This window comes from Palaemon carinicauda, chromosome 8 (assembly GCF_036898095.1).
Source record: "Palaemon carinicauda isolate YSFRI2023 chromosome 8, ASM3689809v2, whole genome shotgun sequence".
Lineage (NCBI taxonomy): Eukaryota > Metazoa > Arthropoda > Malacostraca > Decapoda > Palaemonidae > Palaemon > Palaemon carinicauda.
Genome location: NC_090732.1, coordinates 125607527 through 125635483, shown reverse-complemented (window position 1 = coordinate 125635483; position 27957 = coordinate 125607527). Strand labels below are relative to the sequence as shown.

At 34.3% G+C, this 27957-nt stretch overlaps 1 protein-coding gene across 2 annotated transcripts in view; it reads left to right on the top strand.

The window, feature by feature from the left end:
• Positions 1-27872, top strand: part of sxc (O-linked N-acetylglucosamine (GlcNAc) transferase sxc) — a 79321-nt gene extending 51449 nt beyond the window's left edge. For both annotated transcript variants that reach the window (XM_068378911.1, XM_068378912.1), the window contains exons 7-20: positions 8307-8396; positions 8637-8742; positions 9621-9716; positions 10143-10318; positions 16259-16412; positions 16564-16815; positions 18965-19164; positions 19558-19729; positions 21630-21824; positions 22013-22204; positions 22414-22641; positions 25176-25383; positions 25567-25735; positions 25931-27872. In XM_068378911.1, the coding sequence (XP_068235012.1) occupies positions 8307-8396; positions 8637-8742; positions 9621-9716; positions 10143-10318; positions 16259-16412; positions 16564-16815; positions 18965-19164; positions 19558-19729; positions 21630-21824; positions 22013-22204; positions 22414-22641; positions 25176-25383; positions 25567-25735; positions 25931-26084 (2392 nt within the window). In that variant the 3' untranslated portion in view covers positions 26085-27872. The remainder of the gene's footprint in view (positions 1-8306; positions 8397-8636; positions 8743-9620; positions 9717-10142; positions 10319-16258; positions 16413-16563; positions 16816-18964; positions 19165-19557; positions 19730-21629; positions 21825-22012; positions 22205-22413; positions 22642-25175; positions 25384-25566; positions 25736-25930) is intronic.
• Positions 27873-27957: the final 85 nt, after the last annotated feature.

Genomic DNA, 27957 nt, shown 5'->3' with positions numbered 1-27957 from the left:
TGTCGGGGCCAACTATGTGATTTGAAGCTTAGATGTTCAGAATGTGCACTGTTCTCTGATAAGCTTATGGGAAAATGTCAAGTTAGTTTTGAGAAAGGTTTAGATGGGGGCGCAGGTTCAGGGGCTGTGGCCTCCAGCAGTGAGGCGTCTCCTTCCATTATTCCTCTAAGGGTCCAACAGCCAATCAGCAGCCAGGATGCTGATCAGTGTGCTCTGGTCGTGCCTTCTCTTCTGGCCAAAATTGAGCCTTGTGTAAAACCTGGAAAAGCTACAGTACTCTTCCCGAGTTTTGTTTTCCATACGGATGCGTGCTTCTTTGTCTCTCGTACGGTGCACTACATGTTTTCTTCTCCCTGACATACTAAACAAATTGTACTGTACACTGCATTTTTGCTCTCAAACTGAGCTGCATTTTTATTTGTTACTGATATTAATTTTTAGCCACAAAAATTACAGTTTTTAACAAAAGATAATTAATATATGAAGGATGTAAAACTTTTCTGCCCTCAAAACCTGTGATATAAAGAAAGAGTCTACTATATAGATTTACATAGAATATATTTATAAATCCTAGATGTCCTGAAGGAGAGATAGGTGAACTGCAATATGGTGAGGGATTACTGTTAAGTCCTTTAAAACAGTTTTGCACACCTTGCTGTCTTTTTTTCTGTTCTGTGAATCCTCTCTTAATTTCATATTGTATTTTGACCAAAATATGCTTATCTGAATTAATAACATTGTTCCACCACCATCCATATCAACATTATTACATTTTCCTACTTCCCAGTTACTCTCATAACTTGACTTGTTTACGCTTAACTATTACCTATTATCATCACTTGAATTTATTAGCTTCTGCTGTTTCTTTTCACTGACCTCAGTCACTATTCCACAGACCTTTCTATGATCTTTCGTGTTACTCCAGCCATAAATATGTTGAACAGCCATGAAAGTTTACGCATAAATTTGATCACTCAACCATCTGTTGTCTCTGCTTTATATTCTCAATACCGTCCATATTGCCTCTGTTAATTCTATCATAAAGTTTTTTTCAAGGCCTGCACAAGCTATGTACTTCAGTTTTCCCCCTTACTTTCAAAATTTCACGCATCTGTTACATAACCAACACATGATCCACCAATCCTCTTCTCTACAATGTTAATACCATCAGCAAGTGAGCATTGCCTAAATTTCTTTGTGTTGAAGTGTTCTTTTAGCTTTTAGCCGAATTTTTAAACTTATATATCTGTTCCTGTGTCCTTTTTAACCTTCAGCTGTGCAACCCCTCTGCTTTTAACTTTATACTGTAACTGCAGGGTTCCCCCTCGGTGGTTGTACGGGAGTTTTGAATGTCCTACCAAACCTGAATGCCAGGTCTCATGTCCGAACTATAGAACCATAAACCACCCATCCTCTTTCTTCTCTAAATCAATTGTGTTATCTTATCTTATCAGTCTGTCAACTGTTTTAATTTCTTGATCAAAGTACTTGCTTAAAGCAGTATACAATACTAGTGCAGTTGTGTTATTGCCCTGTAATTTTTAGGGTCACCTGTAACACCCTTCCTTTTATACAACAGATATAAAAAATAAGCACTAATAACGCACTCCTCGTTTGTTTTGAGATATTTTTTATTTTGGTTAAACTTTCTCCTTGCAATTATATGTAAAACTTCAAATACTTTCTCAAGTCCTATTCACCTTCCCTTAATTTTTGTTGCCTGCTATCTATTTCTCTCGCTATGCATGCACATGCTTTTCTCTTCTGTTGTACGACTGTATCTGAAGGGAAACCATGAAAATAGTAATTGATAAATATGAAGGCAAAGAGAAGAATGAATAGCATTTTGATTTTTTTCTTGGGGGGATAGTCTTCAGAATTCTCAGGGTGACTGTATAACATTTGAAAACAAAGATATCAAATTGAGTAATTCAGAAGTCGGCATGTGTTTGTTAATTTATGGTCACATTAAATGCACTTATGAGACCTACCATGTTGTGATAAAAGTAACAAATATACTTTTATCAGGCTTTCCAAGGGTGTTAACAAACTGCTGTACCACATAAATGTTAATGGTGCAAGTACAAAGTAAGGGATTAGTTGATTGTGGTTAAGTAACAGAAAAGAGTTATTAGTAATGAAACACCACTGTTGGCCTGAAGCTAAAAGTGTTGTTCTTCACGGTTTGGTGCTAGGTTTGCTGCTCTTGTTTATCTACATAAATGACCTGACCTGCAGTAAAAAAAAATTAGGTATTCATGCTTTTAATAATGTATAGTACTCAAACAGTTGCTGTAGTCATTTCCAATCTGCACTAGTTAAACTATGCTGCTTAATTTTGGGCATTATCCTAGAAGAAAATGAAGAGATGAGTAGTGGTATATAGGCAATTGCAAAGAAAGCAGCGTCGTCCGAGTGACGCTTTCTTTTGCAAAGGAAGCTTAAGCTCTAAAATAGTGTTCAGGTCAATTAATAGAGCCAATTGAAGTTACTGTATAGGTAATATTGATTACAGAAATTTTCCCTTTAGTAGTAACCAAACTAGGTTAAATGGATGGACTGGAACTACAAAAGTTCAAGATCAGCCTCTTACAGGAATTTCTTTACATATAGATTGTTGCATTTTGCAAACGACGGGATAGTTGAGGTTAGGAATAATAACGCTGTTGATTGATATGATCAACCCTTATGTCTCTCTATGTATGTGTGTGGTTGTTTAAGAAGGAATCTTATTAATGTAAAAGGGAGGTTAAGATATGGAAAATATGATCTGAGAAGGGAAAAATTTCTCACAAAAAACTATTTCATTATTTTTAAAGTCGTACACCTTTCTATAACAATGGCTCCTAAAATTAATTTGGAATTTTACTACTACTACGTTATAAATGTAGGTAGATTAGTTTAATAATCGATTGAGAATTATCGTGCTGGATTACAAAATTTTCGTAATATATTACTGTCGGGACATTTTCACAAATATAATAAAAAAAGAAATAGACTATCGAAATTGGGAAATAAATTATTTATTTTACGTTTTGTAATTCAAGTTTAATAGATTCTTTTCTGGTACTGATCCTTTTTCCATTTTTATTTTGTATTTAAACTTAGACATTTTATCTTATCCTGTTTAAATTGTGGTAAAGTTCACTTGGGCAGAAATTTTTTTAAAGCAAATTACAGTATTAGAAAATAGTGAATGTAGATCTATGTGAGAATATTCTTTTTAAGAAAGATAAGTGGTAGAGGCATAAGTCATATAGACAGCTGTAAATTGAGCCATGATGTGTTATTCATATTGATAGTGTTTGTATTAGCAACGGTCCATCACAGCATCTAAGCTTCGCATGAAGTGGTTAGCACGTTGTTCTATCAAGAACAACGAGCATCTTCAGCTAGAGTGCGATGCAAAATTGCTGGATGACGCTGCTTGTCATTCTCAATGTTCAATTCTAAGTTGGAGTAGTAACCCCATGTCCTCTGTTATCTCACACTAGGTCTGACAAAGGAAAATGTAAAGGATAGCAAGAGTTCATACCACAAAATTGGAGGAAATTCAGACCCCCATCTCAAATATACTCTGGGAAAATAAAATGTCTAAATAAGATCATATGTATTTGAATGGCTATTTTTTCCAACTGTTTTTAATATCAAAGTGACCCCTGTTCGGAGTCTAATTTGTATAAATGAGTTTTTTGTTTTTTAAACACTTCAAGAAGATAAAGGTGCAGGAAGGAAGAGCGATACAATGAAAAGTAAAACAAGGTGATTTTTCCATTCAAAGAATTTCAGCTTTGCAATGACAGTGTTTTTACATTTTTGTTTACATCAGTTGCCAAAAGGAGCATAAGAGTCGGGAGAGGGAGAGAAACAAGAGGAAAGGAAGAAGGGTGGGAAAGCTTAAATGTATGAGGAGAAGAACAGAGTGAGGGGGGTGGAAGAATGGGGTGTTGTTAGGGAGCTGGATGGGGGGGACTGTAAGAGATCAATAAAGTTCACGGTAGTCAGGTAACTGCGTTCCCCTTGGTTCTACCCTCTAGTGCTGCTCCCCGTTCCTTTACCCTGCACACACTCTCTCTCTCTCTCCTTCGTCCTACCCTCCTCATCCTCCACCTCTTTCCTTCCCTTTTTCCTACCTGAATTCAGCTACCCCCCTCACCACACAAACGTACCTCCTACTCTCTTGCTCTTTAACTGCTCCCCATCTTTTTACCTATTCTGTTTGTGTTTTATGTTTATGCAATATTTGGTTAAACATATTAAAAAAATCTGAATTTAAACTAGCAATTGCAATTATTGATTTTCACAATTATTATTGCCATTATTGTTATATTACAAGCTTTAATGATATTACTAAAGAAATAATTTGTTGGTTTTTATGACTTCTTTTGTTTATATCTTACCAAAGAATGCACTTTTTTTTTCTTATGTACTTTTGCGTACAGTGTTATGATTTGCAATTTGCTTACATTTTCACCTTTATTTGCCTCTACTTTGTTGCTGTTTTTGCTCCACCTAGCTGTTGTCGCTTTTGCTCTCAATTTTTCTGTCTTTCCTCAAAGTCATATACGTTTGACAGTGAATTTCCTTGGCACGCTTTAATCTTCTTGAAGACCATTCTGAACTGTTGTAAAAAAATTTAATCTTTGGTTAGGTTTAACCAGCTCTTGCATGTAGTTTGCACGGTCTTGATCCCAAAGGAGAGGAGTTTTTATTTTGAATTTCTGGGAATAGTAGACTTGACTAGATCATAACATTCATTCAAAGAGTATATAGTTATTACTTTGAAATAATTATACAAGTAAACATCTAAGAGTAAACCCCTCTTGTAATAAGATTGTGCCTTATACAGTAAATACATGGTGCTGATAACTAGCAACTGTAGTGTACAGAATATTTTGTATAGTGGTTCAGTCCCTAGTAAGTCATAGTTTCTTTGGTTTCCTCTTATCTATACTGTACTTTTTATGATACAGTATGTACAGTAATTGATAGTGTATTTATAAAGTTGAAATACCCATTACTGTTTGTTTCTGGCAACAAAACTTGTTGACCAGCGTGTGTGCATGTATGTTGATAATTTAATTAAGGAATGTTGTACGTGTACAGAAAAGTTTTACTTATAGCACAAGAAGTGCTCTCACCTGTGTGTTAATTTTGTATGATGATTAATTGCTATATTTTCTTTTTTATTAATCTTGCTATTATCGTCACCACATGAAGATTGAATTTTTTACAGATGCATTTATTATTTTAAAAGTTATTCTGGTACATACATTGACTAAAATTGCTTTGCTTTTTACCTAAATCTTCCAATTTGTTTACATTTTTAATTTTTGAGTGCCAAGTTCCTAGCAATCATTACTATTCAGAGTAAAAGTTGATGAATAGTTTTGTATATGTAAGTTTCCAACATGTTAATTGTGTAAATTGCAACTTGATATGGTAAATATAGAAGTCTTCAGCTGACCTGTACTTTTTTAAAGATACATACTAGTATTTTGTGTATCTAAGGAAAAGATATTTTTTTAAACATTATTTGTATGATTTACAATTTGAAATTTTTTGATTTATTACTTAAGGGTATGAAATCTTGTCTGCAAAACCTTTTTGAAACAACTTTGTCTTTTTCCTAAAAGAAAAGAAAATATGTATTGTGCATTGTGGTATATTTTGAAGCCGTCTTACAAATCCTGTTGAAATACCTGTATTTATAAACTTGTTGGAACAACGCTCCCTATCCCTAACCATAGATCTCTCCTCACTCTCCTCTCTGCCAGTATTCATTCCCTGCTCCTATCTCCAGTGCGTAACTAGTGTAGTGCTCCCTTCTCCATCTCGGTTCCATCCGACCAGTCACCTCATTAGCTCTCGTACGGGTGGCTTGGCTGTTCTTGTTGTCTTAGTTCCTCCCAAGTATTCAACATTTATTTTTATTTTATCTTTCTCCAAGTTTTGTTTTCTACTTGCACTTTTATTGTTTATAGTTTTGGGTTGTCCTCTGATAAACAAGATTGCACTTGAATTATTTAGGCAAGGTTTATTACCGTGTTTAGGGGTACAGTTATGTTTTCAAGTGTGTTTACCTCTAGGTTTTCCATTTTACTTTACTCATACCATTGAGTGAACTGGTATCAAGGTGTGGTGAACCTTTTGTTTTTCTTTCTGTAGTCCATGTTTTTGTAATCCTTTTCATTTATATTCACATCATCTTACTCATTTAATAAGTGATAATTACACCTAAACCTATCCACAAAATCAATTTTTCCCCATAAATATGATTAATTTTTGCAACCTTTCACCTTGTTCATCTATTAGACTCCCTCCTCCTCCTCCTCCTCCTCCTCCTCCTCCTCCTCCTCCTCCTCCTCCTCCTCCTCCTCCTCCTCCTCCTCCTCCTCCTCCTCCTCCTCCTCCTCCTCCTCCTCCTTGCTTTTGGAGGGGAGCCACTGCAGTTGTTGATATCATTGTTTGATGGTGTTTATACACTTGTGGACTGGGTTATGGTGGTTATACACTTGTGGACTTTTGACTTCTTGTTTTAAGAGGACTAATATTAGTGTATATTACACTATATTTTCTGACAATGTGTTTCATGATTGAAGTTGAGAGAGTTTATGAGTGATACATCTGTTTCTTGTTTTTGTCTATTTTAAATTGGGGCTTTCCACTCCAGTTATTCTGGGATGGTAAATCCTCAAAAATTGAAAAGGACTCCTATGTAGTTGGAAAATGTCAAATGAGTGATAAGTGGTATCTTTTGATTGGCTGTCAGTATTGTGTAAATACGGTACCATTTTCAACTCAAATTTAGTGTCATTCCTTTTTAGCCAGAAAATAGAAATTTTTCCTAGAAATAAAACTGAAGGCCTGTAGATAGGATGACCAAGTGTCGTTCCAGTATGGTTGATAATTTTGAAGAAAAGATTAGTAAGGGCATTGAAAGAACGATATAGCATAGAAAGCATTGGTTTAGATAATGGTGTCCTATAACTATAGGACAGGATGTATAGACTATGATGGACTATCAGTGTGTAATCGTATACACCATTGTCAACATCGCCACACCGGAGGAAGATGTGCTAACACTCTCTCAGAAAAATGGCTGTCTAGGGTGTATAGCAAGCTTCATAAAAAAGCTGAGTACTTGCAGATTTGTGTGTACAGTATATGTACTGTGTGTGTTGCATTTTGTTTTTTATTTTTTTTGTTTGAGTATTAGTGAAAGCACAGCAAGATGGATGTTGATTGTTCATTATGTTCAGATTTTATTGATGTAGGGATGTCCATGTGAATGTGTTTTAGTATTGTTCAGAGTGTTCTTTTATATCTTAAACAGTTGATGAATGCAAAAAATCTTTGGGAGGGATCAGTTAAAAAAAAAAAAAACATACATACATATGCATTTCTAGAGTCGACCTATATTGTCCTGCATCATTTATCTGGTTTAGCCTTTGTTGAGATAAAATTCTTCCCATGAACTTGGAGCATCAGTGATCCTCTTTACATTCCCTCCCTTGTCAAATTTCCAAGATCCCAAATAACCCCCCCCCTCCTAAGGCCCATTTTTTTCAAGTTGTAGGGAACTTGTCATGCATGTATACCAAATGGATTTAATAATAGTCAATATAATTGGGAATTGTACTTTGTAATTTTAAAGGTCTTTTCTAGTCTATCATACCTAATTTCTCATAATTGCTTTTAGTAATGAGCTTGCACATGTTGAACCTCAATTGATCCTTTTAGTAGATGACGGTAGTTCCTCTGATAGTGGCCGTAGGTTTCAAAAGGGAATAGAGTTATTTGCTACTTCCAGTTCTTTTATAAAAGGAAGTTATCTTTTTTTACATCTTTATATCGTTTGAGAAATATTTATTTTTTCATATATTTATGTTCTATAAGCAAATAATATGGGTTTTTAAATCCCTTACTTTTTATATAACTTTCAACAGTTTCCTGTAATAAACCAATCTTCGCTGAGTTTACATATTTATTGGTGGTAGTCGTAGAAGCATGTGGTTTAATGCCTGATTATTTTTGCTAAATACCCTTGTATTGTTATTTGTGTTATTTGAGTCTTCAAAAGATGAGGCTTTAGTCATTTTTACTGCCACCAATTCCCTTGCCAAAACAAGTTACAATACCTACTTTATTTTTTTGTCTCCTAGCCATCTCCTTCCATTCTTCTAAAGATTAAAGGGTTTAAGGAATCCCTTTTATTGAAACCAGGCTAGTATTTTCAAGTTTTGATTTCTCATTTTATTTGTTTGTCACATCACTAATACCTCCTTTTATTTTTCTAATTCTAGGGCTGTTGCAGCTTACCTCCGTGCACTCAACTTATCTCCCAACCATGCTGTGGTTCATGGAAACTTGGCTTGTGTTTATTATGAGCAAGGGTATGTTAATTTTCTAATGTACTTTTAGTTGATATTATGGAATATATTGTCACATGGGACTTCATTATACTGAATATATTTCCTTACTGTTCGTGTGCTAAATGTTGCTATTATACTCTTGAAATTTCTAGAAGTTTTGGAGAAGGAAAATAGCGAAATAAAGTTTCCTTTTTTTATACTGTACATACATTTGGTTGTTTTTAGTTATTCTAGTTTTCATAATGCTAATGAAATTTTCAGGCTTATTGATCTTGCAATTGACACCTACCGACGTGCCATTGAGCTTCAGCCTAATTTCCCAGATGCCTACTGCAACCTTGCCAATGCCCTTAAGGAAAAAGGACAGGTAGGCTACTTTGACCTTTGTTTTGCAAGTTATATTCTAGTCCAGTACTGTACAGCATCTTCATGAAATTAATGTTTGTGTATTCATTTAATTTACGGAATCACAATTAAATGTACATAAGTGCATATTGAAGTCAGGAATGATTATAAAAATAGTGTTTGTGAATTAGGATGTTGGTAAGTCAGGTGGTGTAGTTTTGCCTAGTCTTATAGCTATACTGTAGTTATTAGTTTATTTTTCATTATAGTAATAGTCCTGTTTACATCGTTTAACCTTCTGAGATGTTAATTGAAAGGGTTGTGACTGTACTTGAATGGTTGAGTACTTGAATGGTTGATGAGATTGTTAATGTGTAATGTATGTTTTCAATGGTATTAGTGAACTGGATGCGCGTGTGTGGTTCCGCTATACAACGGTAAGGGAGATGTGCATGAGTCTTTTTATTCAAGGGGTATTTGTTTGTTGATTGTGGTGGAAAAGTGTATGGTAGAGTACTAATTGATAGGATTAAGGATAAAACAGGATGCAGTCTTATAAGTGCGGGGTGTAATTACCATGTAATACTTCGTCTTGTGACTCATGGAATTTATACAATGCCATTGCTCCCAATTTGTTTTATATTAAAATGTAATAATTATCAAAATTTACGATAAGCATTTTCTTATAGGGATCATTATTTTTGGGTTATAGTTACTTTTACCAATTACCTTGTAGCTATGAAAGTAAGAGCAATTTTGACAAAAGAATTTGTATTCGCATTTGCCATGGTCATAAGAAGCTCTGAATTTTTTTCATGATTTTTGCATTTTTTGTCCTATACCCCTCATATATTGGCATAATGACTGTGCCCCTTAATGCATTAGTTTTTTTTATTTCAGGTTATTGAAGCTGAGGAATGTTACAACACTGCCCTTACATTGTGCCCTACCCATGCTGATTCTCTCAACAATTTGGCTAATATTAAGAGAGAACAGGTAAGAGAATATTATTTTTGTAATTTTTTAACGAATATTAGGTTTGGTTAGATGTCTGATCTATTAAAATCATCATGTGGTTATTTTAATGAATCTTACTTGTGGTTCGCAGTGTTTCCTTTCTAATGCCTCCACTTTCCAACTTATAACATTAAAGGATTAGAATAATTATATCCCATTACTAAAACTACCTAACATCGTTGAGGTTCTTGGTTCAACAATGCCACCTATCTAGCTCTATGGTAGACAATATTATATTGGCAATGCCTTCATTTATTTTTTTGTGCCTGTACCTTCGTGCAGTAAGAATTCTTTGGCTGTGTGGTTCGTTGACATTCCGTCAAATGCTAATGTGTTCAGTGATTAGTATATTTAATAAATGTATGCTAAAAAAAAAAAAATGTAACAACCCGATTTTATTTTCAGGGCTTCACAGAAGAAGCTACAAGACTGTACCTTAAGGCCCTGGAAGTATTCCCAGAGTTTGCTGCTGCACACTCCAACCTTGCTTCCATCTTGCAGCAGCAAGGAAAACTCAATGAAGCTCTCATGCATTACAAGGAAGCCATCAGGATCCAGCCAACATTTGCAGATGCTTACAGGTACAGTATATACATTTTTACTAGTACTGTATAGTATTGAATTACTGCCTTATTGTTTGAGGTTGTGTTATTTGAGTAATATAGTTTGCATTAATTTGTATCTGTTGTATTTTGTTAATTTTATGTCTTCTAGTCCAGTCTTGCCAATTTCTTATATTTATTATATTTGTCTTTGGTCCACTAGCCAAGTCTTTTGAACCTCGTATAAGTAATGTTTTGTCATTTTACCCAGGTTCTTGGGTGGTTTGATTACTTGTTACAAAACATTGTCCCACTTCTTTATATTGCTTTCATAATTTTTTTTTCAACTTTTCCAATTGTAAGATTTATTTTAATTTATATGGAATTTGCTGTGTTTAATGAGGCCCGAGTCTGTTTATTAATGTAAAGGGTAGAAAGAATTTTGTTTCTTTGTTCTATAGGTTTTACTTTGGTGTTAAGCTTATTTATGTTTTGCAGTGACTAGTGTTTTTATTTTATTTGAGGCTTATTAACCTTAATTCTGATGGAAGATTTCCTCTTCAGCTATCATTGTACCATATATTTATCACCATCGTCATTTTTATGTTGGGTTTTTCATTTATTATAATCATTAGAGGACAGTAATGTATTTACTACATAGTTAGTTTTGTAAACAAAAATATTCATCCTTGGATTTTATGAGATACAGGGAGTACAGTTTGGTTCGTGTTCTATATTTGTATGAAACATGTGCTAGGGATCTCATCTTAGTTCTTCCATTCAGGTTTTAATTATAAAGGGCACAAATTATAATGCTTGATAATATCAATTGTTTGTCACTCATATAGTTATTTTCAGTGATTTAGTTGCAGCAAAATATACAGTTGAGGAAACAAACATTTTGTAGAAGTAGCAACTTAGAGATGAGTATAGATTTCACAGGAGATTTAACATATTCAAGTTATTTTCATATATTTTACGGACTACTGGATGGAAATTATGTATCTTTTGTGTTTGTTTTTATGTTCTTGTAACATTTTTGCAAACATCTTTTATAAGTACTATATTGTAAAACTTCCTTATCTGCTGGTTCCCAACCACTGATTTGACTATACACTCAAACTAGTGATACCTTCATAGAAAAATGTATGCCAAAAATTCATATATTTGTGCACTAAACTGGAAGCACTTGGTTGCAAAATTTTGAAACTGCTTGCCATTACATCACCACCCAGTAGAGTAGGCTGCTATAAAGGAAGTATTGGCCCAAAGGCAAAAAAAGTTTTTTCCATTCTTTTTTTTCCCCAAGTTTCATTTTTGGTATTCATACAGTTTTTCTTTTCAATTAAGTTTATATTTATTCCTTATACCCTTTTTTCCTTTCCTATTTTGTATTATCCTTATTCCCTATACTTCAACATTTCCCTTTACAGTATATTCTATTTATATTAATTTGATTTATTGCCAGATTTCATGCATATAATACAAATTTCTTTCCCTGTCTTTTACTAAATATGTAAAACTGGTAGTTTCACACCAGCATGCACATTACCAGTTGCTATTTTTACTATCCCCCTCTACTACAGCTTTAGGAAGTAAATTACAAAGGTGATTTGGTTTGATGAAGAAATCAAGTTTTATAACTTTATTGAAAAAAATTTTGGTAGAAGGAAACTCCTTAATTCAGCTCTACTAATTCTTTTTCAATATCAAATAAAAACTTGGCAATCAGAACTGGTCAGAAGGAAACAAGGTTTGACGTTGACATAGTTCAACTTTAAAGAACAAAGTGGCTGTAAAGGAAAATGTTAATTTGATTTAACTGGTGTTAATTTAGATAAGAAAAATTAGTATCCAATAGAGTTAGGCATCTATCATGTTCCATAATTTATTTTGATAGTTTTTTTATTAAAAAAAAGGGGGGGGGGGGCAAATTTTATCATTGTTTAATAGTTCACATCATATCATTCACTTTTATAGTACAATTATAGTTCTTAAATTAGTATTTAAAGTAAAAAAATCCTTGTCATATTGCCCATCACTACAGAAAAGGAGGTTTTACTGGATATTGTTTACATTATGAAGAAGCAGAGACCTTATTTTTTTTAGGATTGCAAAATAAATCATGTAATACTAGGATGTTTTAAAGGTCCCTAGGTAAAATTATTCTAGTTTTCAGGCTTCAACCTGAAGTGTACGAGATATTGCTGTAAGTTATATTGGCTTTATATTTGGTTTTTGGCTTGAGATTTGTTTTATTTTTGGGAGGAGTTTTTATGGCAGGTTCCATACGGCTGTTATTGTGAGCACAGTAAAGCTTATTTAAAGACTTATTAAATTAGTGTTTGTTCCTACATTAGCACATATCTTCGTCCTTTACATAGGATAGATGTCAGCGAAGCTGGAGTACTTGCAATTGAACTTTTTTAATGAAATATAGACGGCTGGGAGTTGGGAAGCCCCTGCCCCTTCTTGCTCCCTGAACAGTCACTATGATTCCAGCCGCCAGTGGGAACAGACGTTCTTCCACTGGCCGGAGTATCTTAGTTGGTTAATTGCTTTTTCTTTCCAGTATGTTTGTGATTGTTTGTTGCCGTGGGATGTCCACGGTTATACAAACTTGGCTTTTAAAATTTCCTTCCTTTAACTTTTGGTCTTTGGGTCTGAACTTGAGTAGCTGGCTAATATTCCACCCTCGAATCGTACTTCCCTGATTGTCCAACTCACTATGAGTTCAGGAATAACTATCTCTCCTTCCCAAGTTCTCATAGGGAAACCATATCCTTCTGTTTGATGCTCTTGCCTACGAGCAATATGTCTCTGAGCGTGCAGTGTTTGGACTCTTGTCATTGTTTACTAATGAATGCACTGCTTTGTGCGCACCTTTTCTATCAAGATTGGATATTGCTCACCAGATCTTTTCTTTGCTTATCACAGTCCTGATACATGCACACAACATTCTACTCCTACACTAGAGCACTTGATATTAGTCTCAGACCTTAGCCTTAAAATAGTTTTCTAGCTCATTTTAGCCTCCTCCAGGTGGGTTAGCATGCTTCAGGGTTTCTCCTTTAGTATTGCTCATACCAAGCGTTGAAGGTAAGTTCGTTCTCCTTTGTCCCTGAGGTTGCAGCTAAAATTCGTTTTTGTCAGTTCTCGATTCCTGATTTTCTTCATATCAGGTCATAAGTCTTTGAGCTGTAACAAACTATCCTAATCAGCCTATTTTGCATCCTGTGAGGGCACTGAGGGGTTAGCTTCAACTACACAAACAACTCTACCTCACATGTAGCATCTTTTCGTCAGCACTGGAAAAGTTAGGAAGGTGACTAGGAATACGATCTTTTAGTTGAGGAAAGTTATTAACTGTACCTTTTTGCCACCTACACCCTATGCTCTAGGTAGAGGTCATGATGTCAGGTGTAATCATGATCCGGGTAATCTGTGAGAACATTGAGGATGTAGGTTACATGTTAGCCGTGGATAAAAGTTAAGATTGGCTAGCCCTTAACATTTCATCTTCCCCTCACTTTAGAGGCACAGCATTGAAAATCCTGTTAGCTGGAATCGATTCATGTGCAGGCAAGCCCCATATAGCTTTTAGTGTTTCAGTTTTTTTAAATAATTTTTTTTTTTTCTAACCATAGAAACTTGACTCCTTTAATCAAACTTTCATTGTCATCACCTACCCTCTAGAAACCCAAACCCCAAGTGAGTGCTCAGTGAGCAACCAGGTTGGCGAGGCTTCCCTGCTCCTGGCTGGTAACTACTAGGCATCTGTTTTCACCTCTTTATAAACATTTAACTGCTGAGTACTGCAGCTTTTGTGATATCTATCCTGTGTAGAGGGACTATGGTTTGTATGGTTAGGAAAAATACAAAATATTTAACCAAATCTGCCGTTTTCATATTTCACAAAGTTTTTCAAGTACAGTAAAGAGAAATTGAAACTTCTGTTCAAATGGACAACTAGTTGACATTCAAGTAGTGGTTATAGGGTTTATTATATCTGCTGTGATTAATAGCACAGTACTAAATTAATGTAACAATCTACCTGTTAGTTTGTTTAAAAGATTACTTTGAATTAGTCTTTACGATAAACTTTCATATTGCTTCAGAAGCCTAGTTTATCGACATTTGCCCCCCAAAATTTATTAAAAAGAATCTTCATTTCTTTTCCGTTTAAAAAAACACGTCCTAGTAAAATAACGTAACAATCCAGCTGTTAGTTTGTTAAAAAGGTAACTTTAAATTAGTCTTTACAATAAACTGTTCAATAAAGCCAAATAAACTTTCATAAGGTACCTGGTCAATTTATGTCTTAAAAAGATTTTTAAATATCCTAAATGAAGAGTAAGGCTGGTATTGCAGGTTCCCATTTGGTGCACAAGCCTTTACTCTTCTTGGCCCATCTAGTCCCATTTATTGTCTGTTTAATGCTTTTATATCCAATGTGGGACTAGAATTTTAACTGTTTACTTCACTGCCATACCACATGTGAGAATCAGCAATGTGAACATCAGGGAAGCAATTTTAATATTCTTTTATTTCTATACTTGCCTGATGTTTCTAAACAAACCCAACCTCTTTCCTACTGACTTGTGATGTCAAGGAATAGGGAATACTTTTGGCTTCAAAACTTAAGAATGGGAAACTTTTGTGGGCTACTTACCAATAATTTCCAGAGTGTTACGTTATTTTATAGGGCATGAATCTTGTGAAAGGGAAAAAATTGGAAATTTTCTTATTTGGGGTAGGGGGTGGGGGTGCAAATGTTGGTAAACTGAGTTTCTAGAGGAGAACAAATGTGAACGTCAGGTGAGTATAGGAATGAGTTTGATTAATAGGTTTTTTTAGGAGAAAATTCCCCCTAAGGAGATATATTTGTTTTTTCTCAGGTGTGGCGAGTTTGCTTATATTTTGAGTTTTCTTATCATGTTCTAATGAAAATATTTTGACTGAGAAAGTAGGATCCATTGCTTTTTTTTATATATATATATAATTTACTCATTGAAACATTTAATTTTACTTATTCTGCAAATGGGGGAAATATTCATGATGAGAAATCTGAAGTGTGAATGCTTATTTTACTCAGTAATTAAGTTTAATGAATTATTCTCACATTAGACCTAATTAATAGCACATACAGTATGTAGGAAGATTCATTTTTTAGTGATGAACTTTAGAAAAATTCTGTATGATAATGGTTGACATCATGATAATACCACCGGCATTATAATTTCTGTTTCTATTGCCTTGGTTATACTTTTAAAAATAGGAAATGTCTAGATTCCAGATCATGTATTTTGCTTATCCAGGAAAGGAAATGTTGTTGTTGTATATATATATATATTATTATTTTTTTTTTTTTATACTTCAGTTGCAATGAATCTAATTAAAAGAGCAAGGTTTCTTAGTAGTAATGCAATGGTATAATGGGACGATAGGTAATATATAGGGAATGTCACTTACTGTAAATAATTACAGAATTTAGAATACTAAGACTAGTTGTCTTTTTTATCATTACCCGATGTTGGTATAAATCATCTTTGTAAGTCACATGTTTCTACTGCACGGAACTGATAGCTTTCATATTTTATAAACCACTGCTTTATTGGTTTTCATCACACTGAAATCACCAATTGTGTAAATGTATGTGGGATAGATGAAGTGTTTTTTATGATTGTAATGCTTTATAGCACTGTAATTCTCATTTTTTTTTAAGGTCTCTGAACCCGCTTTAATTTCATCTTGTAATTTAAAGTTAGTATGTGTATGAAGTTGAGTAGGCGTTTTTAATTTTTTCCAAATGTCATTTATTATGTTCTAGGATCTATGCCTAAGGTTTTTTCTATTTCTTTAAGACGTCTGAGTGAGTTCAAATTATTTTTCTTACTAAACCTTATATTTTAGCTATTTTATATATAAACAAAATGTTAATTATTTTGTAATGCACAGTATTGTCTTTTCATTTTACAGTAACATGGGCAACACCCTCAAGGAAATGCAAGATATTCAAGGAGCATTGCAGTGTTATACCCGTGCCATTCAGATCAACCCAGCGTTTGCTGATGCTCACTCTAATCTAGCTTCTATCCATAAGGATTCTGGTAACATTCCAGAAGCAATTCAGGTAATTCTGAGTGTTTTTATTGATTTGAGTATGACATTGATTTAAATTTTAGCTTTATTTTGTATTGTTTCATTTGAGTTACTTGATGGTCTTTATAGACAGATTACCTTTATGTACGTAATTATGTACTATCAATTCTTTTCTTTTCCAGTCCTACCGTACAGCATTGAAGTTAAAGCCTGATTTTCCTGATGCTTTCTGCAACTTGGCCCATTGTCTTCAGATTGTTTGTGATTGGACAGATTATGATGCAAGGATGAAAAAATTGGTTAGCATTGTGGGGGAACAGTTAGAGCGTAACCGTCTACCGTCCGTTCATCCCCATCATTCTATGTTGTATCCACTCTCTCATGAGTATCGAAAGGCTATTGCTAATAGGCATGCAAACCTGTGCATGGAGAAGGTAAGAGATCAAGAAAATGCCTATGGAATTCTGAAAAAATGTACTAAAATAATTGTGTTAAATCTTAACTGTTAATTTTTCATTTAAAGTATATGATTGTTAATTGTTCCTGCACGAATACAAATCATCCTTTATGTAGGGAACCATTTTCAGCATGTGAGGTGGACTGCCAAAATTGTTGATAAGGTAGTTAACAGCTAAGTTTCTTCTTTGAAGTTTTCAGCTGTAACGAGTACAGACTTACTGATGTGTCGTCAAGCAAACTGGCTGTTAACTATGTGCAAAGCAAAAGACATCCCCCCTCTTTATTTTTTTCACCCGGCTGTAAATCCACTCACTCTGTGCTCTTGCTAGGGGGCATGATTGTTCTTGATCATACCTGGGTGCCGAGTGTAGTTTGTGGACTCCTTGCAGTGACAGATGTCTTCTTTAGGAGGGAGAACCCTTTGGTTCTTCCTTTTGCGCATCGTGTGTGCTTCTTCCTTCTGCTCATCGGGTGTGTCTACTTTCTCTGCCACTGCGCATGCTCCCCTGGCTCTTTTCCTCGGGAAGTTGGCAGCAGGAGCAAGGAGCCCTCAGACCTATGTCTACAGATTTCAGGTGCTGGTGGTGTGTATTGTTCGCCACTTCCTATTGGAAGTTGGTGGCCTTGTGTTTCGGTCCTTCGGGCTGATGCATGGAGTCAGGCCCATGGCACAGCCTTCGACTTCATGCTCTCTCTAAGAGGAAGTTGTAGGAAAGGGGTCCTTTTGACATCACCTCTCTTAAGGGGCCCAGCCAGTATGCCAATGTAAGTGGATATAGGAAGAAAAACACAAACATCTTGAAGAAATTCACTGAGCTTCATATGGCAATGGAGAATATGTATACAAAATATTTTGTCAAGATTCTTCTTACTTTCATAGTTACAAGGTAATTAGTAAAAGTAACTTAATAAATCGCAAAATGCTATTCCCTACTAGAAAATGCAGTATTTCTTCTGTTATCCTAAATTTCGATAATTATTACCTTTTAATATGAAACAAATTGTGAGCAATGGCATCTGTATAGATTCCATGAGTCTCAAGAAGAAGTATTATGTGGTAATTACATCCTTCAGCCTTCAGTGTTAACACAAACTTCATAGAGAATAGATGTTTGAGTTTGACCTCTTGACATTCACTTCATTTTACGTCATGTTTTTCTCGGTTTCGGCAAGAATTTCATCATGGCAAAGAGGAAAAGACAATTTCAACATCTTGGTAATGTAAGAAAGAAAAAAAATCACTCTAATAAGAGTTCAGAAGTTGGTAATACCGGCGTTATTAGCGGAGTTAGTGAAGGAGAGAGATGATGGAGCGACAGTCATGCCTAAAGAAGCAAGATACTGAGCAAAGGGATCTTCATTTATGATTAAATTATGATAAATAAATTTGTTTTGGTTTATTAATATAAAAAGGAATACAAAATTCCTAATAATCATAATTTATTAATATTATCTTTGTAAAAATACAAAGAAAAACTTTGAATGCCCGTATCTCAAAACTATACTTATTGACCTTCAAATTCTATCTTCTCCCTTAATTTTAAAGATGTAGCATTGAAATTTGGCACATAACTATAAAACAATCAAATGTTGCAATTTTTTTCCAATTTTTTAAAAATATTTTTTTTTTCTTTTTTTCTATCCTGATTTTTAGGGTTTTATTTTTTACCAAAATGGAAAAAAATTCATATTTAGCAAAAAAAATTACATCTAGGAAAAATACTTTGTTGGATTGGAGGTCTACATCAGGTCTATGTAGGGTAGTAATCCCAGGTCTTAATAATAATTATCAAGGGAGGAGATAGATTTTGAAAAACACTCATTTTCAGATAAATCGCCCTGGCGTCGCAAAACCTTAGTCAGAGGCAAAAATGTTATGCAGTTTGGAGATGCCCTTATGAAGTGGTAGGAATGTCAAAGTCCTTTCCTTAAAAAATTTCATTAGCCACCCCCTAGGCTAGCCCAAAGTCCCACCTGTCATTTAACTACCTCATTAACAATTTTAATGGCTGTCCATCTTACAGACTGAAAATGGTTCTTTACATAAAGGTCTCAGACTTGTATACATAGGAAAAATAAAAAATACTTTTAAAAAATTGTGATATTCACTTGTTTTTTTTGCAGATCAATGTCCTTCACAAGCAACCCTATAAATATCCATCAGAACATACTCCTGATGGCAGAATTAGAGTTGGTTATGTTTCATCTGACTTTGGAAACCATCCCACCTCCCACTTGATGCAGAGTATTCCTGGACTACATGACAAGTCAAAGGTTGAGATCTTTTGCTATGCCCTAAGCCCTGATGACAGTACTGCTTTCAGGTATGAATTCTGCATGAACAAAAAAAATATTTCTGTGAAGGTTAATTGAAAAGACACTAATATTATTGACTGAAGTATGTATGCAAAGTTTATTAAATTATGGAGATGAGGTCAATAATTTTTTATGATTTTCAATCCTTTTTGAAGTCTGTAACTTGATTTTGCTATATATATATATATATATATATATATATATATATATATATATATATTTAGATTGGATGTGAAAAAGAGCCATAGATTGTAGTTTCTATTGAAGTATCCTATATATAATAAAAAGTTAATTCGTTTAAATTAAATAGAATCTTTGCAGGAATGATAAAGTATACAAAGAAAGGATCATGGAAGATGATTTTTCTGTATTTTGAAATTAATTTCTTTTATTTTCCACAGGAGTAAGATTGCAAGAGAAGCTGAGCATTTCATAGACTTGTCACAGATTCCATGCAATGGTAAAGCTGCCGATCGCATCAATCAGGATGGAATCCACATTTTGGTTAACATGAATGGTTACACTAAGGGAGCTCGCAATGAGATTTTTGCTCTTCGCCCTGCACCAATTCAGGTAATTTTTTAAACATGAAAAATTTATTAGTTACAGCTGAAATGTACAGTAATGCCATCCCAAGACAAAATTAATTCATTCTGGAGGTTTTCGTTTTGTGAAAATTTTGTTGAGAGTCACATTTTACATGTAAATCTCGTAATTCGTTCCAAATCCTACAAAAACACAACATTAAATTTTATATTATAGCTAGAGTATAACCACAATGATACTGTTCAGCCAAATACATTTGAACCATTCATTATATCTGTACCTAACTGTTAATACCTTAAATTAAGTAGTTATTAGAACATAATGCAATAATTAATGGAAAATAATATAATACATACAGTTAAATACTGTACATATAGAAAATATATAGTACCATATGTACTGTACTATAATAGTTATCCTTACTATATAGAGATACACTTTCTATTGTGTGAACAACCCATTTTATTCAAATTTTTTTAATGGGCGACTATTTTATTCTCGGTCTGGCTGGCAGATCTCTTCTCTTATGAAAAATTTTTGCAATGTGTCAGAAAAATCTTCACATCTCGTTTTGCAGCATGAAAATTTCATTAGCAGATTCTTTCGTGAAGAGAGGTATGACTGTATGTAGGATCTTATCTTTGGCAAGTTATATTCTATTTCAAGAAAACCAGATTTGGGGTGTCCATTAGAGAGCAACCGCTTTGGCAAAATTATCTTGGGCCTTCACACCATTTCCCATCTTTCATTGATTGATCTTTAGTTGGTTAGCACAGCGCTAAATTGAAAAGGATTTTGATCACTCATAGAACACAAATGACAGACAATGAGTGGAGCCCAAAAGTCAGTCACTCAGAGAAAAATATTTCAGATATGAATATTTGTAACTGTTCCTTTATTTGATAATTCAAGTTCTATTATTGTCAAATTTATCAAAAAAAAAAAAAAAAAAAAAAAAAAAAAACCTTAGGAACTGCATTCTATCATGAAGTCGGACATTATTAGTTCATGCTGATGAACCCAAGAAACAAATATAGATATATAAAACTACCACTGAAATCATTCTGTATTTCCTAAGGTATTTCACTAGAGTAATCTGACCTTGTCTTGGGTATGGTCAAACTTTAGACCTACAGAAATTAATGATCCACACAGACCATCTATTGGTGATTATAGAATTATAGTGAACAGCTAATAATGAAGGTTTGGAAACAAATTCCCATAATATTTTTGTCACTTATTTGCAATTCATCTAATTATTTGCCATTTGAGTGAAGAGTTCTAACTTATGGAATAAGATAGAATTTTTTGTTTTAAGAATGAATCTGATTTTTTTAATTTTAACATAATCTACCTATCCTGTAATAATTTACTGGCAGACAATACTTCAAAATTGAAAGGTGTAAAGCAACCGGTTACCATGTCTTTTAGTGCTTATCCTCTAAAGGAGAACACTAACAATACAATTAAACAAAACATAACAAGCTATTGTAAGTACTATTTCATAAATTGGGATATTAATTAGATAAATATGTAGGTGGCAGCAGTAGGGGATTTAGCATTATGAAGCTTCATCTGTGGTGGATAACGGGGGGGGGTGGGCTGTGGCACCTTAGCAGTACCAGCCAAACTCGGTTGAGTCCCTTGTCAGGCTGGGAGGAACGTTGAGAGGAGAGGTCCCCTGTTTTGTTTCATTTGTTTGATATCGGCTACCCCTCAAAATGGGGGGAAATGCCTTGGTATATGTATATTACTTTTTTTTTTTTTTTTTTGTAGAATTGTAAATCCCCAAAATCAATAATCCTTTCATCCTGTTTTTTATGTTTGCTAAAATATTTAAATGTTTGTATTGCAAAAAAAAAAATAATCCTTTCAACCTGTTTTTTATGTTTGCTAAAATATTTAAATGTTTGTGTTGCCATTACAGGTTATGTGGTTGGGTTATCCTGGAACAAGTGGAGCTCCATTCATGGACTACCTCATTACGGATCGCGTAACTTCTCCTGTCAAACTGGCATCACAGTATAGTGAAAAATTGGCCTTTATGCCAGATACTTTCTTTGTTGGAGATCATAAACAGATGTTCCCTCATCTCAAAGAAAGAGTTCTGCTGGAATTGAGTGTAAGTTGTGATAGCTAGCAGTTATCAAGCCATATAGTGTCAGAAGTATTTGTTTTGATTGTTTTTATAAAATTTTTAAACATCAAATGAAAGAATTTTTAGAAATCTAGGAACTATATACTGTACAGTATTTAGTTATTCTAGTAACACCTTTCAATGAATTGATATTTTTTTATTCCTCCATTCAGGATACCCTCAAACTTCTTAATAAGGATAGTATTAAGGATACGGTTGCCATTATTAATACCACCGACTTGAGCCCTGTGATAGAAAGTGCTGAAGTGATGACCATCAAGGAGCGTGTCCAGCCCACTACCACAAAGGAATCTGTTGAAGTTGCTGTAACTGTAGCACAGCTTCCAACTACTGCTCCCATTGAAGTAAGGACAGCTTGAGTTATGAAAACCTGTCAATTTAAAATGGTGTCATCCTTAATTGTTTTAATTGCTTTGTGAAGCTTTCTAAAGTTGGCAAGAAAAATCAAGTTGCAAATGATGATTTATAAGCCCAATAGGTAATTCTACCTGTTTTGAAAATTTCTGAGGATAACTTACTAGTATCATCATATTTACATATTATTTTTCTTTAGTCCATGATCCAGACGGGCCAAGTACAAGCCACAGTGAATGGACTGTTGATTCAAAATGGTCTTGCCACTACTCAAATGAACAATAAGGCAGCCACAGGTGAAGAACCTCCTCAGAATGTTCTTATTACTACACGCAAGCAATATGGCCTTCCAGATGATGCTGTTATTTATTGCAACTTCAATCAACTTTACAAGATCGACCCTTCAACTTTACAAATGTGGTGCAATGTAAGTTTATCTCAAAGTTTTGCATTTAACATTCTCTCTTTTATTATGAAGCTGTGGTTTTTGGTTGTTTGAAATTAAATCTGGATGTCGTTGGTAACTATATAGACTCTAGCATTAAATTTTCATATGCCAAGCATCAAGTATTTTCCGAATGATTAGTTTCTTGAGGTGGCAGATGTATGTCCTTTCTATCTTGATTATTTTTCCTATCTTTTTTGTTCTTGCTGTGAAAAACCTTTATTTTTAGCGATCTTTTTTACTGTACAAAGAGTTTTAATGTGAGAACCACTGCTGTATTAAAACAAAATATTTCAACCATCTCCATTTATGCAGAGTAATTTTTTTTTTCTTTTTTGCCATGGTGGTTCAATTTTTTTGTTGATGGAGTTGAGAGAGAGGAGAATGCTCGAGTGCTTGGTCGAGGATCAGCACTGATAGATGTGAGTGATCATGAGTGGCAGGTAAATCAGTTGTTGTTTGTGGATGATACAGTATAATGCAGTCTCGGAGAAGAATCTGGGTCGACTAGTGACTGTGTGTGTGTGTGTGTGTTTGAGAGAGAGGGAAGTTGAAAATTAATGTGGGGAAGAGTAAGGTTATGAGATACGAAAAGGGAGGGTAGGTCTATGTTGAATGAGAGTTAATTGAGGAAGTAGTAAGTTAAGTACCGTACATTACCTGGCATTATCTTCAAATGAATGGTGTATCAACTAAAAGGTTTGGCTTCTTGGAAAGAGGAAATCATGACCATTATTCAGCTTTGCACAGAAAACTCAAGCAATTGAATGTACGCTACGAGTATATTTATTTCTTTAATAAATAGGGAAATACATTACCTGGTCTTATCTTTCAAATAAACATAGGAAATTATGACTTATGTAGCTTTATACAAAACAATTGTCAAGTTAAAAAGATAGATATTGCCCATGAAAAATTTTTAAATCATAACCATCATAATAAACGGCGTTTTAGCATTACATGGAAAAATTATTTATAGAACAAAATATTATTTTAAAAAATAGATATTAGAGTAGGATAGTGTATGGAAATTGACTGGCTTGTTTACAAAAGGAGGGGTACCGGGGGGAATAAGATTAACTTGCAGGTAAAGGATTAGTGACCCCAAGTCACCTCCCACTGTGTCCTAGAATTCATCTGGCCAATGTCAATTAGGCAAAGCTTCTGTTTCTATAGCAGCCTTATTTCTCTCGGAAGACTAGCAGCAGTTAGAGTAGATATGAATGTGTTGATGTGTTTTGGCCATGTAGAGAGATGGAAAATGCCTGTCTGCTGAAGTAGGTGATGAATGCAAGAATTGATTGGAAGTACAATAGGATGGCCAAGGTTTTGATGGTTGGATGGAGTTATGGAAGTTTTAGATGATAGGAGGAGGATAGATGTGAGAGGCAAAAAAGCGTGCTAGAAATATGAATGAATGGTGAGCGATTGTGACGTAGTTACGATAGGCCCTGCTGCTCCCTCCGGTTGCCTTGGTGACCACTGAGGTGACAGCAGTAGAGGATTCAGCATACGAGGCTTCATTTGTGGTGGATAACGGGGGAATGGTGGGCTGTGGCCCCCTAGTAGTACCAGCCAAGCTTTGCTGAATCCCTCATCAGGCTGAGAGGAGCTAAGAGAAGAAAAGTCCCCATGTTCCTTTTCTTATGTCAGCTGCTGCTGTCCAAAAGTTGGGGAAATCCCTTAATAGATAGGTAGTTTTTGTTATAAAGTTCATGAACATTTTCAAAATCTTCTTACCATCTCTAAAGTATCTTTTTGCAACCCGTACTTGTTTTAACAATTAACTTCCTTCTCAGCTTCCTTGCATACTAAAGTAAGCTATCTTTACTTAGCAGTTGGCACCCATAGAGTGTTCACTGTCACTAATATTTAGTGGCCCTCTCTTGTGTCCCTACCTGTAGGATGGGTAATGCTGTCTGTATACCTCACGCAGTGTACTGTAGGTAAATTTATTTCTTGGGGTCTGCTTTTATTGATGGATTAGCAATGCTAACTGTGAAACCTCTTCAAACAGGCTATATTATCATGTGTTAATCAGCTGTCAGAATAAATACACATCTTGCACCATTATTACCATTTTTAATAAATAGGTAAACCAAACAATTGAGATAACATAATTAACTCATATAAGTTAGTCTAAGGTTTTTATATGTGCTACAGATAAAGTTAAGCATCTACAGTATTTCCTGGTTGAATAATTAACAAGAAACAAAGCCAATATTTGTGAGCATCTGTGATGACTTGACTAAAGCTAACGGATGAACAGGATTGTATTTGAAAAATTTGACCCAGGGGCTAAAGTAATTAGTCATGCATTTTATAGGAAACCTTTTTACCATAAATGAAGATGGTTTGGTATGTGATGAGTAGCTGTTGGTTAGTATGGTTTGAGGAGCAGTTAGTTTTAAGAATAATTGTTGAATTAGAGAGATTTGGTTAAAAATATTAATGATGTACACATTTGATGTGGCTCTTTTTGGATGGAAAATTTTACAGAGGAAATTTATTTTCAGATCTTAAAGCGTGTTCCAAAATCAATTGTTTGGCTTCTTCGGTTCCCTGCACATGGAGAAGCTAATATTCTTGCACAGGCACAGCAGTTGGGTGTGGGCGCTGGCCGTATTATTTTTTCAAATGTTGCTGCCAAGGAGGAACACGTACGTCGGGGACAGTTGGCAGATGTCTGTCTTGATACCCCTCTTTGCAATGGTCACACAACTGGTGAGTTTTCTGTCTGTCTTGATACCCCTCTTTATAATGGTCACACAACATGAGTTTTCTGCAAGTTTTTATATCGTGATGCATGATGTGAAGTTACGTAAATTTATTGTAGATTCCTGTAACCATAAATTCACGCCAAAGCTTCTTGTAAGAATCATATTTGAAAAATTATAACCATTACAGGAATGGATGTACTATGGGCTGGTACCCCCATGGTTACACTATCTGGTGAAACACTAGCTTCTAGGGTAGCAGCATCACAGTTGCATTGTTTAGGGACTCTTGAACTTGTCGCAAGTACGAGGCAGGAGTATGAAGACATCGCTGTTAAGTTAGGAAATGATCGCGAATAGTAAGTATCTCCTACAGTTGCTTTTTCATTCAACACCAGTTTTCATTTATATTTGAAAATAACCTCTCAAGAATACTTTGAATTTGCAAAATGTTAAGATAACTCGTGTCCTCGCATATATGTATGCATGTATAATTTATATAATAGTCTTTGTTATAGAATTATACAATTTCTAAATATGTAACCCTCTTTCAGCTTGAAAGCCACTCGTTGTAAGGTATGGAAGGCACGTCTAGAATCTCCACTGTTTGATTGCAAAACTTACGCAAAGAATCTTGAAAAACTCTTCAAAAGGATGTGGGAAAAATATGAAAACCATGAAAAGCCTGACCACATTACCGAGTGGTAATAGGAGAAATTTGTATATAAATATGTGGTTGGCAAATTAAAAGCAGCATTAATTTTTATGAGGTAATTCTACTCAGTAAATCTGGAGAGTATTCCTTATTGCCTTGTAGTATTGTGAGGAATACTGTAAGAGTTAAGTTTTTTTTTTATCTTGACCCATTTTAACATCTTTTATAGTACTATATATATGAATAGCTTTGCCTACCTTGAAAAAAAAAATTGTCAACAGAATAGACATAAGTTCAGCCAAATGACTGGTTTGACATGTCACTAAGTAAATGTGGCATTATATCCTTGGTTTATATGAATAGGGTTATTTTTATTTCCCATTACAAATGTGATATTTTACTTTTTTTTAAAATATTGTTTGAGGTTATGTAATATAAATAAGGCCAGTCATCTGTTTGGGAATTAATTAGCTTGTATTCATTAAACACTAATATCTCATAAATCTGTTAGTGTTTAAGTAGTTAGTGTTTTGATATTTATACTTGTAATGATGGCAGTCATTGCTTGAATTGTGCGCACATGTACATGCTAAGAAGTTTTCATTTTGTGGAAGTATGGGTGACAGCCATTAGTTTGTATATATTGCATTGTTTCACATGGCTCAGGATTTTCCTTTGTATATAATGCTCAGCTACAAATAGGACAAAGTATAATTTTTAGAAAGCTTTATTATAGGAGGAATCTGCTTTTATGTGTTGATAGTTTTGTTTTTAGGTTCAATTCCCAGGAATATTGCATGAAAGCAGATTCCTGAAAGTTTGTCAATAAGTACCTCTGTGCCATGGGGACGAAAACTAGTTAAGAGAAGCATTTAGGCTTACACCTTTACAGTGAAATATATGCTGCCAAGACCTAACTTTTATAATGTCTTTAGGGCAAATTACTATTGGTTGTTTCTAATCAATGAGTGTATCAAAAGGTTTGAAAGGTTCAAATCGGCACATCACTTCAAATTATCAGGACTACTGTACACAGCAATAGCAGATGGTACTGCTTACAAGGTATTTGGAACCATCTCTATAGTTCAGAATATAATAATCAGAACTAGGTAATTTAGAGCACAATATACCGTGAAATTATTTTTCATGCAGTGTATTGTATTACATTTGTTGCAACTGCTTGTTACTTTTGAATTAAAATCTTGAAACCCACATTTTGATCTTTAAAGGTATGGCTCTTTAAATTATTATTTAGTCAAAGTAAGTACACAAGTTGGGTTATCCTACTTAATTTTGTATATAATTTCATTTATATACATATGTAGTAAAACATGACTTCGGTGAAATCAGGTATATAAAGCATATATTGTATAGGCATAATTTACTGTAGGAGGATTCTGGGAAAGCAGCGAAGGGAAACTGAAATAAAGTACGATAATAGCAAAATTTAGATAATTAAAGGTCGTAAAGTTTTTTTTAAGCTATCATTATTGTCATGTTATAATTACTTATATACCTGCAAATGGTGGGTGCTAAAAGATATTTTAAGAGCTTAAACCCTCTCAAGTCATCTTTGACTTGTTTGTAGCTGATAATGTGCGACTGTGTGTGCATATACTGTATAGTGAAGTTGCCTTATGGCTAGAAAGAAGCTTCACCAAGTCTAATAATATTTATTTTCAATATGGGCGAGGCCGTTATTCTTTTTCTTAAAACGTATATTTCTGTTGTTGGATATATAGAAAACATCCACCATCAGATAACAGGAATGTGATTGTCCTCCTTGCACATATGAATGATATCATTATACCATCATTGTGTGAATAAATCATAAAATTATATTACTTTATTATTGTCCTCATTAAAATTAGCACGAAAAATATTGGAGTGTTAATTGTTCTGGTAAGACTTAATTAAATCAGGATA